A 15,292-nucleotide genomic window follows, 5' to 3' on the forward strand; every position below is an offset into this window, starting at 1 on the left:
CAGAGGAGAGAGAGAGAGTCAGACTCCATGGAGGGAGCAGAGGAGAGAGGGAGAATCATACTCCATGGAGGGAGCAAGCAGAGAGAGTCAGACTCCATGCAGGGAGCAGACAGAGAGAGAATCAGACTCCTTGGAGAGAGAAGAATAGAGAGGGAGAGTCAGACTCCTTGGAGAAAACAGAGGAGAGATTGAGAGTCAGACTCCATGGAGGGAGCAGACAGAGAGAGAGTCAGACTCCATGGAGGGAGCAAGCAGAGAGCCAGACTCCATTGATCGAGCAGACAGACAGAGCGAGAGTCAGACTCCATGATGGGAGCAGACAGAGAGCGAATCAGACTCCTTGGAGGGAGAAGAATAGAGAGAGAGAGTCAGACTCCTTGGAGGGAACAGAGGAGAGATTGAGAGTCAGACTCCATGGAGGGAGCAGACAGAAAGAGAGTCAGACTCCATGGAGGGAGCAGACAGAAAGAGAGTCAGACTCCATTGATGGAGAAGACAGAGAGAGTCAGACTCCATGGAGGGAGAAGACAGAGAGAGTCAGACTCCATGGAGGGAGAGGAGGAGAGAGGGAGTCAGACTCCATGGAGGAAGCAGACAGAGAGAGAGTCAGACTCCATGGATGGAGAAGAGGAGAGAGAGAGTCAGACTCCATGGAGGGAGAAGACAGAGAGAGTCAGACTCCATGGAGGGAGAGGAGGAGAGAGGGAGAGTCAGACTCCATGGAGGAAGCAGACAGAGAGAGAGTCAGACTCCATGGAGAGAGAAGAGGAGAGAGGGAGAGTCAGACTCCATGGAGGGAGAAGAGGAGAGAGGGAGAGTCAGACTCCATGGAGGGAGCAGAGGAGAGAGAGAGGAGTCAGACTCCATGGAAGGAGAAGAGGAGAGAGGGAGAGTCAGACCCCATGGAGAGAGAAGAGGAGAGAGGGAGAGTCAGACTCCATGAAGAGAGAAGAGGAGAGAGGGAGAGTCAGACTCCATGGAGGGAGCAGAGGAGAGAGGGAGAGTCAGACTCCATGGAGGGAGATGAGGAGAGAGAGATAGTCAGACTCCATGGAGGGAGCAGACAGAGGGAGAGTCAGAATCCAAGGAGGGAGAAGACAGAGAGAGAGAGTCAGACTCCATGGAGGGAGCAAGCAGAGAGAGCCAGACTCCATTGAGGGAGCAGACAGAGAGAGGGAGAGTCAGACTCCATGGAGCGAGCAGACAGACAGAGAGAGAGTCAGACTCCATGCAGGGAGCAGACAGAGAGAGAATCAGACTCCTTGGAGGGAGAAGAATAGAGAGGGAGAGTCAGACTCCTTGGAGAGAACAGAGGAGAGATTGAGAGTCAGACTCCATGGAGGGAGCAGACAGAGAGAGAGTCAGACTCCATGGAGGGAGCAGACAGAGGGAGAGTCAGACTCCATGGAGGGAGCAGACAGAGGGAGAGTCAGACTCCATGGAGGGAGATGAGGAGAGAGGGAGAGTCAGACTCCATGGAGGGAGCAGACAGAGGGAGAGTCAGACTCCATGCAGGGAGCAGACAGAGAGAGGAAGAGTCAGACTCAATGGAGGGAGAGGAGGAGAGAGGGAGCGTCAGACTCCATGGAGGGAGCAGAGGAGAGACGGAGAGTCAGACTCCATGGAGGGAGCAGACAGAGAGAGAGTCAGACTCCATGGAGGGAGCAGAGGAGTGAGGGAGAGTCAGACTCCATTGGGGGAGCAGACAGAGAGAGAGTCAGACTCCATTGGGGGAGCAGACAGAGAGAGAGTCAGACTCCATGGAGGGAGCAGACAGAAAGAGAGTCAGACTCAATGGAGGGAGCAGACATAGAGAGGAGAGTCAGACTCCCTGGAGGGAGCAAGCAGAGAGAGCCAGACTCCATTGAGGGAGCAGACAGAGAGAGGAAGAGTCAGACTCCATTGAGGGAGCAGACAGAGAGAGAATCAGACTCCTTGGAGGGAGAAGAATAGAGAGGGAGAGTCAGACTCCTTGGAGGGAACAGACAGAGCGAGAGTCAGACTCCATGGATGGAGAAGAGGAGAGACAGAGAGTCAGACTCCATGGAGGGAGAAGACAGAGAGAGTCAGACTCCATTGGGGGAGGAGACAGAGAGGGGAAGAGTCAGACTCCATGGAGGGAGAAGAGGAGAGAGGGAGAGTCAGACTCCATGGAGGGAGCAGACATAGAAAGAGTCAGACTCCATGGAGGGAGCAGAGGAGAGAGGGAGAGGCATACTCCATGGAGGGAGATGAGGAGAGAGGGAGAGTCAGACTCCATGGAGGGAGCAAGCAGAGAGAGCCAGACTCCATTGAGGGAGCAGACAGACAGAGAGAGAGAGTCAGACTCCATGCAGGGAGCAGACAGAGAGAGAATCAGACTCCTTGGAGGGAGAAGAATAGAGAGAGAGTCAGACTTCTTGGAGGGAACAGAAGAGAGATTGAGAGTCAGACTCCATGGAGGGAGCAGACAGAAAGAGAGTCAGACTCCAAAGAGGAAGAAGACAGAGAGAGTCAGACTCAATAGAGGGAGAAGAGGAGAGAGGAAGAGTCAGACTCCATGGAGGGAGAAGACAGAGAGAGTCAGACTCCATAGAGGGAGAAGAGGGGAGAGGGAGAGTCAGACTCCATGGAGGGAGCAGACAGAGAGAGAGTCAGACTCCATGGAGGGAGCAGAGGAGAGAGGGAGAGTCAGACTCCATGGAGGGAACAGACAGAGAGAGAGTCAGACTCCATGGAGGGAGAAGAGGAGAGAGGGAGAGTCAGACTCCATGGAGGGAGCAGACAGAGGGAGAGTCAAACTCCATGGAGGGAGAATAGGAGAGAGGGAGAGTCAGACTCCATGCAGGGAACAGAGGAGAGAGGGAGAATCAGACTCCATTGAGAGAGCAGACAGTGAAAGTGTCAGACTCCTTGGAGGGAGCAGAGGAGAGAGGGAGAATCAGACTCCATGGAGGGAGCAGACAGAGAGAGAGAGTCAGACTCCATGGAGGTTTAGAATGGCAGAAAGGAGGGAGAAGACATATAAAGAGAGGAGAGAGTGAGCAAAACAAATTATAGAGAAACTTTTTGGATGACAGAAAGAACTTTGACAGAGAGAAGGGTAGAAATATTCTCCGTAGAGGGACAGCATGAGCTCCTGACAGGTGGTAACAGCACAAAAACCCCTCCCTCCCTCCCTTATGGGTGTGACAGAATGGACGGAGCAGTCAAGTCTGACAGGCTGAGCAGAGCTCCCCACCAGCTGGGATGAAGCAGCTGTGTAGGCTGTGCAGGGATACAGTGAGGCTCCCAGTGACTCCTCTCAGACTTCTCAGTATGGAGCATTGTCTCAGTGTGTGGTATTGGACAGTAGACACCTGTTCTGGTCTCTCTGTTATCACACAACGCTAACGCCGTAATTACTGTATGTGTAATCTGTCACGAGTTATGATAGGCACAGAGAGTATCAGAGTCACAATACTTTATGTATACTTTCTGGCTGTGTGTGGCTGTGTGTACAGGTTTCTCTCTGTTTGTGTGTGTGTGTGTGTGTGTGTGTGTGTGTGTGTGTGTGTGTGTGTGTGTGTGTGTGTGTGTGTGTGTGTGTGTGTGTGTGTGTGTGTGTGTGTGTGTGTGTGCATACATTCTTGTCTGTGTGTGTGCTCCTGTATACTTTTGTGCATGCTTGGGTTGTGTGTATGCCAGTGTGTGAAATGTATGCAGCTGTGTAAATAGCAGCAGGTTCATGTGGGCGTCGCGGGGATGTCCAGTCCGGTGAGCTGGCGGAGCATAGAGAGTGGGTATTTGAAAGGAGACTCACAGCTTGGCGGCTGTCCCCTACTCGCGGAGGGCCGGTAGAAAACAGTATGGCTCCAACTCGCAAATACAATTAACAGATAGACTCCTGAGTCTTCAAGCTGCGATGAAAGAGGTTACAGGCTGGCAGTGTAGAGATGGAAAGTCGATGAAAGCAGTGATGGAGGTTACAGGCTGGCAGCGTAGAGGTCGAAGGTCAATGAAAGCAGTGATGGAGGTTACAGGCTGCCAGCGTAGAGGTCGAAGGTCAATGAAAGCAGTGATGGTGGTTACAGGCTGGCAGCGTAGAGGTCAAAGGTCAATGAAAGCAGTGATGGAGGTTACAGGCTGCCAGCGTAGAGGTCGAAGGTCAATGAAAGCAGTGATGGAGGTTACAGGCTGGCAGCGTAGAAGTCGAAGGTCAATGAAAGCAGTGATGGAGGTTACAGGCAGCCAGCGTAGAGGTCGAAGGCAAGAATAAAGAACTGTTGAGAAGAGAGAGACCGAGAGAAAGAGAGAGAGACAGAAGGAAGAGAGAGGGATGCGAAGAAAAAGGCTAAAGATAGTGGCAAAGTTAGAGCGGACACAGTGTTGTGACTTATTGAACACACAGGAATACAGGGCTTATTGAACACACATTGAACACACAGCCCTATTGAACACACAGGAATACAGGTCTTTATCCATATTGATGATGTGGAGAGAGGGCCATGGAGCTCAGAAGAGACTAATGGTCTGGGATTGAAGTGGGTCTGTGTGTCATGAAAAGCCTTTGGACATAAAACAGTCTAGAAAGGGAATAGGATATTTTCTAGACTTCGTTAACAAGGAAATCACTTAGCATTCTTGCCTTGACCCTAGCATGGTACTAAGGAGTCTAATAATTAGAGCCCTGGATTTTTCTAACCAGGAAATACTCATAGGCCAGAGGTTTAACTACAGGCAGGAGTTTTCCCAGGTCAGGTAACATGGTGGGGAAAACTCCTACCTCCAGTATAATATCACATCATCATTTGGGCAGCGTTGATCTGTAGTAATATTTAGGAGGGATAAGGTGTGCCCAGCTCTTTTCAATTACATGTACATTTTAGTAATTATCAGACGCTCTTATCCAGAGTGACTTACAGTAGTGAGTGCATACATTTTCATACTGGTCCCCTGTGGGAATCGAACCCACAACCCTGGCATTGCAAGAGCCACACTCTACCAACTGAGTCACACAGGCACATATTCCTCCCATATAGAACATCCTGGCTGGGCTGTCTGTGGCTGGTGTTTGTCCTTGTTTGCCTTTGAGACAGTCTGAGCGAATAGCGGAGCTTTAATTGACATTTGAACCTCTGAGTGTTTGCATGAGTGTTTCTCAGTGTGTATGCAGCAGTGTGCCCTTGGAGCCTACATTATGAGGGATTGGTCACACTGACATGAAAGATGCAATGAACAGATGGGCTATTGGGGTGAAGGGATGGAGGGATGTCGGGAGGTATGGAAGGGTGGTAGGAGGAGGCCATGCCACATTAACGCCACACTGCTGAAAGGCCCTGTCAATTAACCTGGAGTGCTCCTCACAAGGAAAAGGAAGGAGTAGAGTAAACAGATAGAGGAGAGAGGGAGCCTCCTCTCTAGAGGCCCTACTTCAAAAACTTCCGTCTTATCTTACTTTGCTGTTGAAGTGTAGACACCTGAGTTGTCTAACCCGTTCACAGGATTGGTTAACTCTTGAGGTTCCTAGGGTCTCCACCGAGCGAGGTAAATCTGATTTTAGTTTTGATGTTCTGTATTGCTGGAACAAAATTCAAAAAGGATTTCATATTGATGTTCTGGTGCTGTTCCAACAATTTCATGTATTGATTGGGGACTTAATTTGTGGAGAAATGTAACTGTTTTCCTGGGTGATCTGTGATGTTTTATTTGTATTTCTCATGACTGTGTTTTTGTATTTTATTGTGTATATACAGTACCAGTCAAAAGTTTGGACACACCTACTCATTCAAGGGTTTTTCTTAATTTTTACTATTTTCTACATAGTAGAATAATAGTGAAGACATCAAAACTTTGAAATAACACATATGGAATCATGTAGTAACCAAAAAAGTGTTAAACAAATCCAAATATATTTTATATTCTTCAAAGTAGCCACCCTTTGCCTTGATGACAGCTTTGCCCACTCTTGGCATTCTCTCAACCAGCTTCATGAGGAATGCTTTTCCAACAGTCTTGAAGCAGTTCCCACCTATGCTGTGCATTTGTTGGCTGCTTTTCCTTCACTCTGCAGTCCAACTCATCCCAAACCATCTCAATTGGGTTGAGGTCGGTGATTGTGGAGGCCAGGTCATCTGATGCAGCACTCCATCACTCTCCTTGGTCAAATAACCCTTACACATCCTGGAGGTGTGTATTGGGTCATTGTCCTGTAGAAAAACAAATGATAGTCCCACTAAGCACTAACCAGATGGGATGGCGTATCGCTGCAGAATGCTGTGGTAGCAATGCTGGTTAAGTGTGCTGTGAATTCTAAATAAATCACTGAGAGTGTCACCAGCAAAGCACCCCCACACCATCACACCTCCTCCATGCTTCACGGTGGGAACCACACATGCAGAGATCATCTGTTCACCTACTCTGAACAGACACAGAGACACAGAAAGACACAAATACACAAAGACACAGAGGTTGAAACCAAAAATCAAAAATGTGGACTTCAGACCAAAGGGCAGATTTCCACTGCTTGTATTTCTTGGCCCAAGCAAGTCTCTTCTTATTATTGGTGAGTAGTGGTTTATTTGCAGAAATTCGACCATGAAGGCCTGATTCTCCTCTGAACAGTTGATGTTGAGATGTGTCTGTTACTTGAACTCTGTGAAGCATTTATTTGGGCTGCAATCTGAGGCTGGTAACTCTAATGAACTTATCCCCTGCAGCAGAGGTAACTCTGGGTCTTCCTTTCCTGTGGGGGTCCTCGTGAGAGCCAGTTTCATCATAGCGCTTGATGGTTTTTGCAACTGCACTTGAAGAAACTTTCAAAGTTCTTGAAATGTTCCGTATTGACTCACATTCATGTCTTAAATTAATGATGGACTGTCGTTTCTCTTTGCTTATTTGAGCTGTTCTTTCTATAATATGGACTTGGTCTTTTACCAAACAGGGTTACCTTGTCACAACACAACTGATTGGCTCCAACACATTAAGAAGGAAAGAAATTCCACAAATTAACTTTTAACAAGACATACATGTTAACACTTTTTTGGTTACTACATGATTCCATATGTATTATTAAATATTTTTGATGTCTTCACTATTATTCTACAATGTAGAAAATAGTAAAAATAAAGAAAAACCCTTGAATGAGTAGGCGTGTCCTAACTTTTGACTGGTAGTGTATATTCCTCCCATGGAGAACAGCCTGGCTGGGCTGTTTGTGGCTGGCGTTTGTCCTTGTTTGCCTTTAAAACAGTCTGAGTGAATAGCGCAACTGTAATGGACTCTGGGTATCTGTGGTACCCTCTCCTCGGATTTCGCCCCTTGGCTGCCTAGCCGCCGCGCCAGGCTGAACACCTTGTCTCCAGAACTGCCACATAACATTCATTATTTATACACTGTCCTCACGCCAGGGGCTGACCTCTCTCACTGGGACTCAGTTCACCCTCAACCCACACTGGACCCTACTCTCTGGACTGATTTGGTCTGGTCTGGACTGGACTGGTGTTAACACTTAGTTATACTGTAGCAACAGACAGGTCAGGGTTTAGTTTAGTTGATCCAGGCTAATAATGTATATACTATACTGTACCTAGTTACAAAGTCTGCTTTTCTTTTTATGCTGTAGTTGTGTGCATGTGCTCGGACAATTCTCTATGTATTGCACCTGATGGGATTGATAAAGTTGTATGGAATTTTATTGATTTGAAGGCTTTTTTTCCCACTGGATTTTCACTCTGCTTTAATGATTCTTCTAGAGATATTGAGATGATTAGGACCTCACTTTTATTCATTATCAAATGTGTTTGTATTGTAAGGCTTTTTTTCACCTTCCCAACGAAATGGAAAAAGTGAATTTTCCAATTAACTAATACAAACACCAGGCTCTTTCTCGCATACCAGCTGCTTCCACACTCACGAGTGAAAATGTCAAACATGCCATGTGTAACAATTACCATGGGAACAGAGGCTTCAAAGGTGTTGTATTTGCATGTTGTGTTGCGGTGCTCAGACGTTTTAATGTAAACGTTTCTCCCTTTGGTAGCGTAAACAGAAGAAGCTGATGGGTTGCCAATTAATAACACATTCTTCAATACAAAGACCATATCCACCTGATTGTCAATCAAGTTGGGTTGTGGCTTACGCCCTGGGCTGTTCTAGGTACAGCTCCATCTTTGATTGAAGGGAGATTGTAAAGTGAGCAACATTATCAGGGTCCTCTGATGGAACCTGAAATTACTCCTGTTTGATTTGTCACTACAAGGGCTGTCTGTGGAGCAGGTTAGCGTTTTTCCGTCATGAATCATGTTCTGGAGGCAGCTCTGCAGAAGTGGTCACTAGCTGGCACAGCCACAAAGTCATGAAATTGGATTTTAAACCTAACCATAACCCTGACCACACTGACCTTAAATTAATTTGTATAATATAGACAATTTTCACTTTGCAGCTGGTGTATCTAAGAGGAAATCACTCAGTTCTGCCTCCAGGACAAGACTCATGACAATAAACTTCAACCTGCGTCTGTGGATGGGATTCTAATGGCTATGCCTCCTGACCACCTCTCACCTTTTCCTTCTGTCTCTTTAACTGGCACGTTAAGGGGAGGAAATGGGGGGTGAGCATATCAGCATCTTCTAATTCTATTGATGTCTCTCTCTCTCTCTCTCTCTCTCTCTCTCTCTCTCTCTCTCTCATTCTCACTCTCGCTCTCTCTCTCTCTTTCACTCTTTCACTCTCCCAGGTCCAGGATGATGGGTGCGACGGTCCCTGCCTGTGGACTGCAGGCTCTGCTGACAGCCCTCCTTTTCTCTCTGGGTTGTGGTAAGTTCTGCTCCCTACATTGGTTAACATGGCCGTGTGTCTTTTACCAGCGTTGGTCCAGTAGACACAACATTAGCACCACATTAACAACACACTACCTACCCCCCTGCTCTTCTGAAGGTGTTTCTGAGGAGGTCTTGTGATAGCTCCAGGCTCTTAGCAGAGTCTTGGCTAGTCCCCAGTGCTGTGTACTAGCTGGCTTACTGGTCCCTGGACTCCTATTTACAACACTGCCCTGTGGAGAGTTGCTGTTTATGGAGGAATGGGTTGACCCTCACTTACCATGAGAAACACACAAAAACACATATTCACAAACGCTCACAAAGACACATGAATGCATGCATCAACACACACACCACATACATACTACGCACACACACACACACACTACGCACACACACACCCTTAATATCATGTTAATACCCACATGCATGTGTCAGGATGCTCTCAAACATCTGGGGTGCATTCATTAGTTCACACCATAGCAAAATTCTTTGCAACGGAAAACAATTTGCAACGACAATGAGCATTTTGTTATTCCACAAGTTCATATTAGTCCCATCCCATTTCAGCCATTTGCTTCCTTTTGGTTTCTAGTTAATGCACCCCCGGTGAGAAACTGAGGATACAGACATGGATTCCATCAATATTCTATCCACATACTGTACAATGAGCCCTTTGCCATAGTATGTAGGCAGATACCTAATGTACCCTTATCTATGATTTGTCTCAGTACATTTCTGAGTGCTATGACAGTCTCTGGCTGTGTGTCAGTGTGTCAGAGCTGTCCCTGCACATTAAGGCTTGGCTAGTCCTTTGGCAGGACAATTTAGTCCCCCAGCATCATCACTCTTGAGTCAGGCAATAATTTGGAAGATGACTGGGTAAGGTATTTTTTACCCTCTGACTATGTCAGTGCATGTTTCTCTCTCACTCTCCCTGAGAACACTCTGGCAGGTCTGAGATCATGAGCTGTCAGGGAGTAGACTCTCCCTGCAGACAACAGCTGATCCTGGACCAGTGTTACTCAAATAGTCTTATCTGGCCAGTGCAGGGTTCTACAGTGCTGGAGTAACCATGTACACACATCCACAGCCCCTACAGGAGAGACCCAGACCAGCCAAAAAACTTGCACATACACGCATTCACAGATATGCATACGCACACACACACACGCACATACACATACAGTACACACACGCACATACAGTACACACACACACGCACACATGCACGCGCACACACACACGCACATGCACACACACACACAGTCTTATCCAGGGTGAAGGGTGTGGAGGGCCTCTAGCAGTCGTGTCCATGCATCCACAGTTCTACCAGAAGGAACCCAGACCAATGCCCCCTCTGAGCCCCCTGTGCCGGCTTGTCTCCCTGCTCCGTCTGCTGCCATCTGCACGCCATTGTTCTGCCTTGTGTCAAGATAAACAGCATACCATTGTGGGGCCCATGAAAAACCAAGGCTTGGTGGCCTGTGACTCAGCATGCTGCTCCTTTAGCACAAAAGACGTGACTGGAGCAGATTGTGTGTGTGTGCGTGCGTGCGTACTCGCCCACATGTGTGTAACAGCAGTAGTTGTAGCAGACTGTAGGCCAAGAAGCATGCTCAGCAGTCTCACATAGCATAAGCATGAAAAGTCCACTGCTTCCCCCAGGTCATATAACTTACTGACAAATATGAGCCTTTATATATGTCGTGCAAATAGATGCATTTCACCCTGCTACTGTGGAAAGAATGTTTATGAACATGTTTCCCCCTCCCTCTGGCCCACCCCACACCCTTCCAACTTTCTCCTTTTCGGGTGGGTGAAAATGGAAATGAGTGATGGAGGGAGACACGCGGAGGCAGGGGGGAGTAGGCACAGAAGGGGGGCTGGCATGAAAAGCTCCTCTGGTGACTGTGTTTGTTTGACGGGCCAGAGATGAGGATGGGAAATGGGGGGGGGGGGGGGCCCTGTGCCACACCATATAAATGTATAATTTCGCCACACAGGGCGCAGGCAGTAGCCTCCGAGTGGCACTACACTGGCGTGTGGCGGAATAGGACAGGGATAGGACAGGGCTGGGACAGGGATAGGACAGGGATTGGACAGAGATGGGACAGGAATGGGACAGGGATAGGACAGGGATGGGACAGGGATAGGACAGGGATAGGACAGGGATGGGACAGGAATGGGACAGGGAGGGGACAGGGATAGGACAGGGATAGGACAGGGATGGGACAGGGATGGGACAGGGATAAGACAGGGATAGGACAGCGATGGAACAGGGATAGGACAGGGATGGGACAGGGATAAGACAGGGATAGGAGAGGGATAGGACAGCGATGGGATAGGACAGGGATGGGACAGGGATGGGATAGGACAGGGATGGGACAGGAATGGAACAGGGATGGGACAGGGATAAGAGAGGGATGGGACAGGGATGGGACAGGGATGGGACAGGGATAGGACAGAGATGTGACAGGGATAGGACAGGGATAGGACAGAGATGTGACAGGGATGGGACAGGGATAAGACAGGGATAGGAGAGGGATGGGACAGGGATGGGACAGGGATGGGACAGGGATAGGACAGAGATGTGACAGGGATAGGACAGGGATAGGACAGAGATGTGACAGGGATGGGACAGGGATGGGACAGGGATGGGACAGGGATGGGACAGGGATAGGACAGGGAGAGGACAGAGATGTGACAGGGATGGGACAGGGATAAGACAGGGATGGGACAGTGATGGGACAGGGATGGGACAGGGATATGACAGAGATGTGACAGGGATGGGACAGGGAAGTGACAGGGATAGGACAGGGATAGGACAGAGATGTGACAGGGATGGGACAGGGATAAGAGAGGAATAGGAGAGGGATAGGAGAGGGATAAGACAGGGATAAGACAGGGATAGGAGAGGGATAGGAGAGGGATAGGACAGGGATAGGACAGGGAAGTGACAGGGATAGGACAGGGATGGGACAGAGATGTGACAGGGATGGGACAGGGATAAGACAGGGATAGGAGAGGGATAGGACAGGGATGGGACAGGGATAGGACAGGAATAGGACAGCGATGGGATAGGACAGGGATAGGACAGGGATAGGACAGCGATGTGACAGAGATGGGACAGGGATGGGACAGGGATGGGACAGGGATAGGACAGGGCTTAGACGCAGGCCCATATCCCTGGGCATGGTTAACATTCATAGCTAGAGGAGGGAGGAGAGGAGGGGGGAGAAGAGAGGAGAAGAAGGGAGGAAAGGTGAAGACGAAAGAGGGGGAAAGGGGTCCTGGTGTGAAGATTGCATGCAGAGTGCCAGCATTGGGAATGTCGTTCTAAACCTTGCATGGAGCGTGTCTGTAGGACGCCAGCTGTTGCTGAATGTTTAACTCCCCTGTTATTGGTAATGGTGGGAAGTCAGCATGTCTTGGGGGTATGATCTTTGACTCTCTGTAACTTTCTCACTCAACATTATTCATTATTCATCCAGGAGTAGCTGTAATAATGGTAGCATCCACATTAATGTAGAAGTGTTTAGAAACATATTATTTTCTTATTTATTAAAAACAAAATACTCCAAAAGGACAATACATTATTTACCATTTATTTCTATTGGGCACAAAATAATCTGAAACAACCAGAACAAACTGCAAATGCATCCAACACATTTGTAGAGTCACACGTTTGATGTAATCGTTGCATGCTAGGAACCAAATACTAAACTTTATATTTTTTTACAGTATTTATAAGAATCTTTAGGGGTGACAATAATTTAGGAGAAAAACAATATTACATGTTAAACAAAATCTCTTTTTCTGAGCAATTGTATTAGTATAATATAATATAATTTCCCAATTTTTGGGGCATAAAATATAGCTCAGTATTTTAATGTTTTATTTATTTATCATTATTGCTCATCTTTATCAAGTGTGTCAATAATTTTGGACCCCACTGTACCTTCAGATCTGCCCTGAGAGCAGACCACCCCTACAGCACAGTAACACTTACTGTACCTTCAGATCTGCCCTGAGAGCAGACCACCCCTACAGCACAGTAACACTTACTGTACCTTCAGATCTGCCCTGAGAGCAGACCACCCTTACAGCACAGTAACACTTACTGTACCTTCAGATCTGCCCTGAGAGCAGACCACCCCTGCAGCACAGTAACACTTACTGTACCGTCAGATCTGCCCTGAGAGCAGACCACCCCTACAGCACAGTAACACTCACTGTACCTTCAGATCTGCCCTGAGAGCAGACCACCCCTACAGCACAGTAACACTTACTGTACCTTCAGATCTGCCCTGAGAGCAGACCACCCCTACAGCACAGTAACACTTACTGTACCGTCAGATCTGCCCTGAGAGCAGACCACCCCTACAGCACAGTAACACTTACTGTACCTTCAGATCTGCCCTGAGAGCAGACCACCCCTACAGCACAGTAACACTTACTGTACCTTCAGATCTGCCCTGAGAGCAGACCACCCCTACAGCACAGTAACACTTACTGTACCGTCAGATCTGCCCTGAGAGCAGACCACCCCTACAGCACAGTAACACTCACTGTACCTTCAGATCTGCCCTGAGAGCAGACCACCCCTACAGCACAGTAACACTCACTGTACCTTCAGATCTGCCCTGAGAGCAGACCACCCCTACAGCACAGTAACACTCACTGTACCTTCAGATCTGCCCTGAGAGCAGACCACCCCTACAGCACAGTAACACTTACTGTACCTTCAGATCTTCCCTGAGAGCAGACCACCCCTACAGCACAGTAACACTTACTGTACCTTCAGATCTTCCCTGAGAGCAGACCACCCCTACAGCACAGTAACACTTACTGTACCTTCAGATCTGCCCTGAGAGCAGACCACCCCTACAGCACAGTAACACTTACTGTACCTTCAGATCTGCCCTGAGAGCAGACCAGCCCTACAGCACAGTAACACTTACTGTACACAGAGCTCTGTGGTAGCTATTATAAGGGGACTATACAGCAACATTAAAACATCTACAGAAGTAAATAGGGCAAATATTCTCTGTAATGTGTTTTTGTTGCTATAGAATGTGTGTATGTATGGACAGTGACTTTAGAAAGTGTTCATACCACTTGACTCCTTCCACATTTTGTTTTGTTGCAGTCTGAATTTTAAATGTATTAAATATACTTTTTTCTCACCCATCTACACACAATACCCCATAATGACAAAGTTAAAACATGTTTTTAGACATTTTTGCAGACTAATTGAAAATTAAATACAAAAATAGCTAATTTACATAAGTGTTCACACCCCTGATTCAATACTTTGTAGATGCACCTTCTTTTATTATTTAAAAAATTGTCACGCCCTGACCTTAGAGAGACATTTTATTTCTCTATTTGGTGAGGTCAGGGTGTGATGTGAGGTGGGCATTCTATGTTTTGTATTTCTTTGTGTTTGGCCGAGTGTGGTTCCCAATCACAGGCAGCTGTCTATCGTTGTCTCTGATTGGGAATCATACTTAGGTAGCCTGTTTTCCCACCTATGTTGTGGGATCATGTTTTTGTACAGCTCTTGTAGCCTACGGAACGGTACGTTCGTTTTGGTTTCACTTTGTAAATTTTGTTGCTGGTTCTCATTTTAATAAATATGATGACCAAAAATGACGCTGCGCCTTGGTCCACTTCTTCAGACGAACGTTACAAAAAGTCTTCAATCTCTGTCAAGTTGGTTGTTGATCATTGCTAGACAAACATTTTCAGGTCTTGTCATAGATTTTCAAGTCAATTTGTCAAAACTGTAACTCGGCCACTCAGGAATAATCACTGTCATCTTGGTAAGCAACTCCAGTGTAGATTTGACCTTGTGTTTTAGGTTATTGTTCTGCTGAAAGGTCAATTAATCTCCCAATATCTGGTGGAAATCAGACTGAACCAGGTTTTCCTCTATGATTTTGCCTGTGATTACAAGCATACCCATAACATGATGCAACCACCACTATGCTTGAAAATATGGAGAGTGGTAATGTGTTGTATTGGATTTGCCCCAAACATAACGCTTTGTATTCAAGACAAAGTTCATTTCTTTGCCACATTTTTTGCAATTTTGCTTTAGTGCCTTGTTCCAAACAGGATGCATGTTTTGGAATATTTTTTATTCTATGCAGGCTTCCTTCTTTTTACTCTAATTAGGTTAGTATTCTGGAGTTGTCACGATCGTCGTAATAACATTTGGACCAAAGCACAGCGTGAAATCGGTTCAACCTTTTTATTGAAGTGAACCGCACAAAAAAACAATATAGAACAAACGAAACGTTTGTAGAATATAGAACAAACGAAACCCCCAAAGGTGCGGCTTTTAGGTGCCCTTCTTTGCAAGGCATTGTGGTTGAATCTGTGTTTGAAAATCACAGCTCAGCCGGGGGACCTTACAGATAATTGTATGTGTCGGGTACAGTGATGAGGTAGTCATTCAAAAATCACGTTAACTTCTTCTGGCAAGCCCTAAGTCGGGATCAATATGA

The 15,292-nt window shown here is 47.1% G+C and overlaps 1 protein-coding gene across 1 annotated transcript in view; it reads left to right on the forward strand.

Moving 5' to 3' along the window:
• The window catches only part of LOC129867246 (neurocan core protein-like), a 310,382-nt gene that overhangs the window by 73,723 nt on the left and 221,367 nt on the right, over positions 1-15,292 (forward strand). Inside the window, exon 2 of the mRNA XM_055940524.1 lies at positions 8,696-8,775. Within this exon, the coding sequence (XP_055796499.1) occupies positions 8,703-8,775 (73 nt within the window). The 5' untranslated portion in view covers positions 8,696-8,702. The remainder of the gene's footprint in view (positions 1-8,695; positions 8,776-15,292) is intronic.

This window comes from Salvelinus fontinalis, chromosome 12 (genome assembly GCF_029448725.1).
Source record: "Salvelinus fontinalis isolate EN_2023a chromosome 12, ASM2944872v1, whole genome shotgun sequence".
In the NCBI taxonomy this organism is placed as follows: Eukaryota; Metazoa; Chordata; class Actinopteri; order Salmoniformes; family Salmonidae; genus Salvelinus; species Salvelinus fontinalis.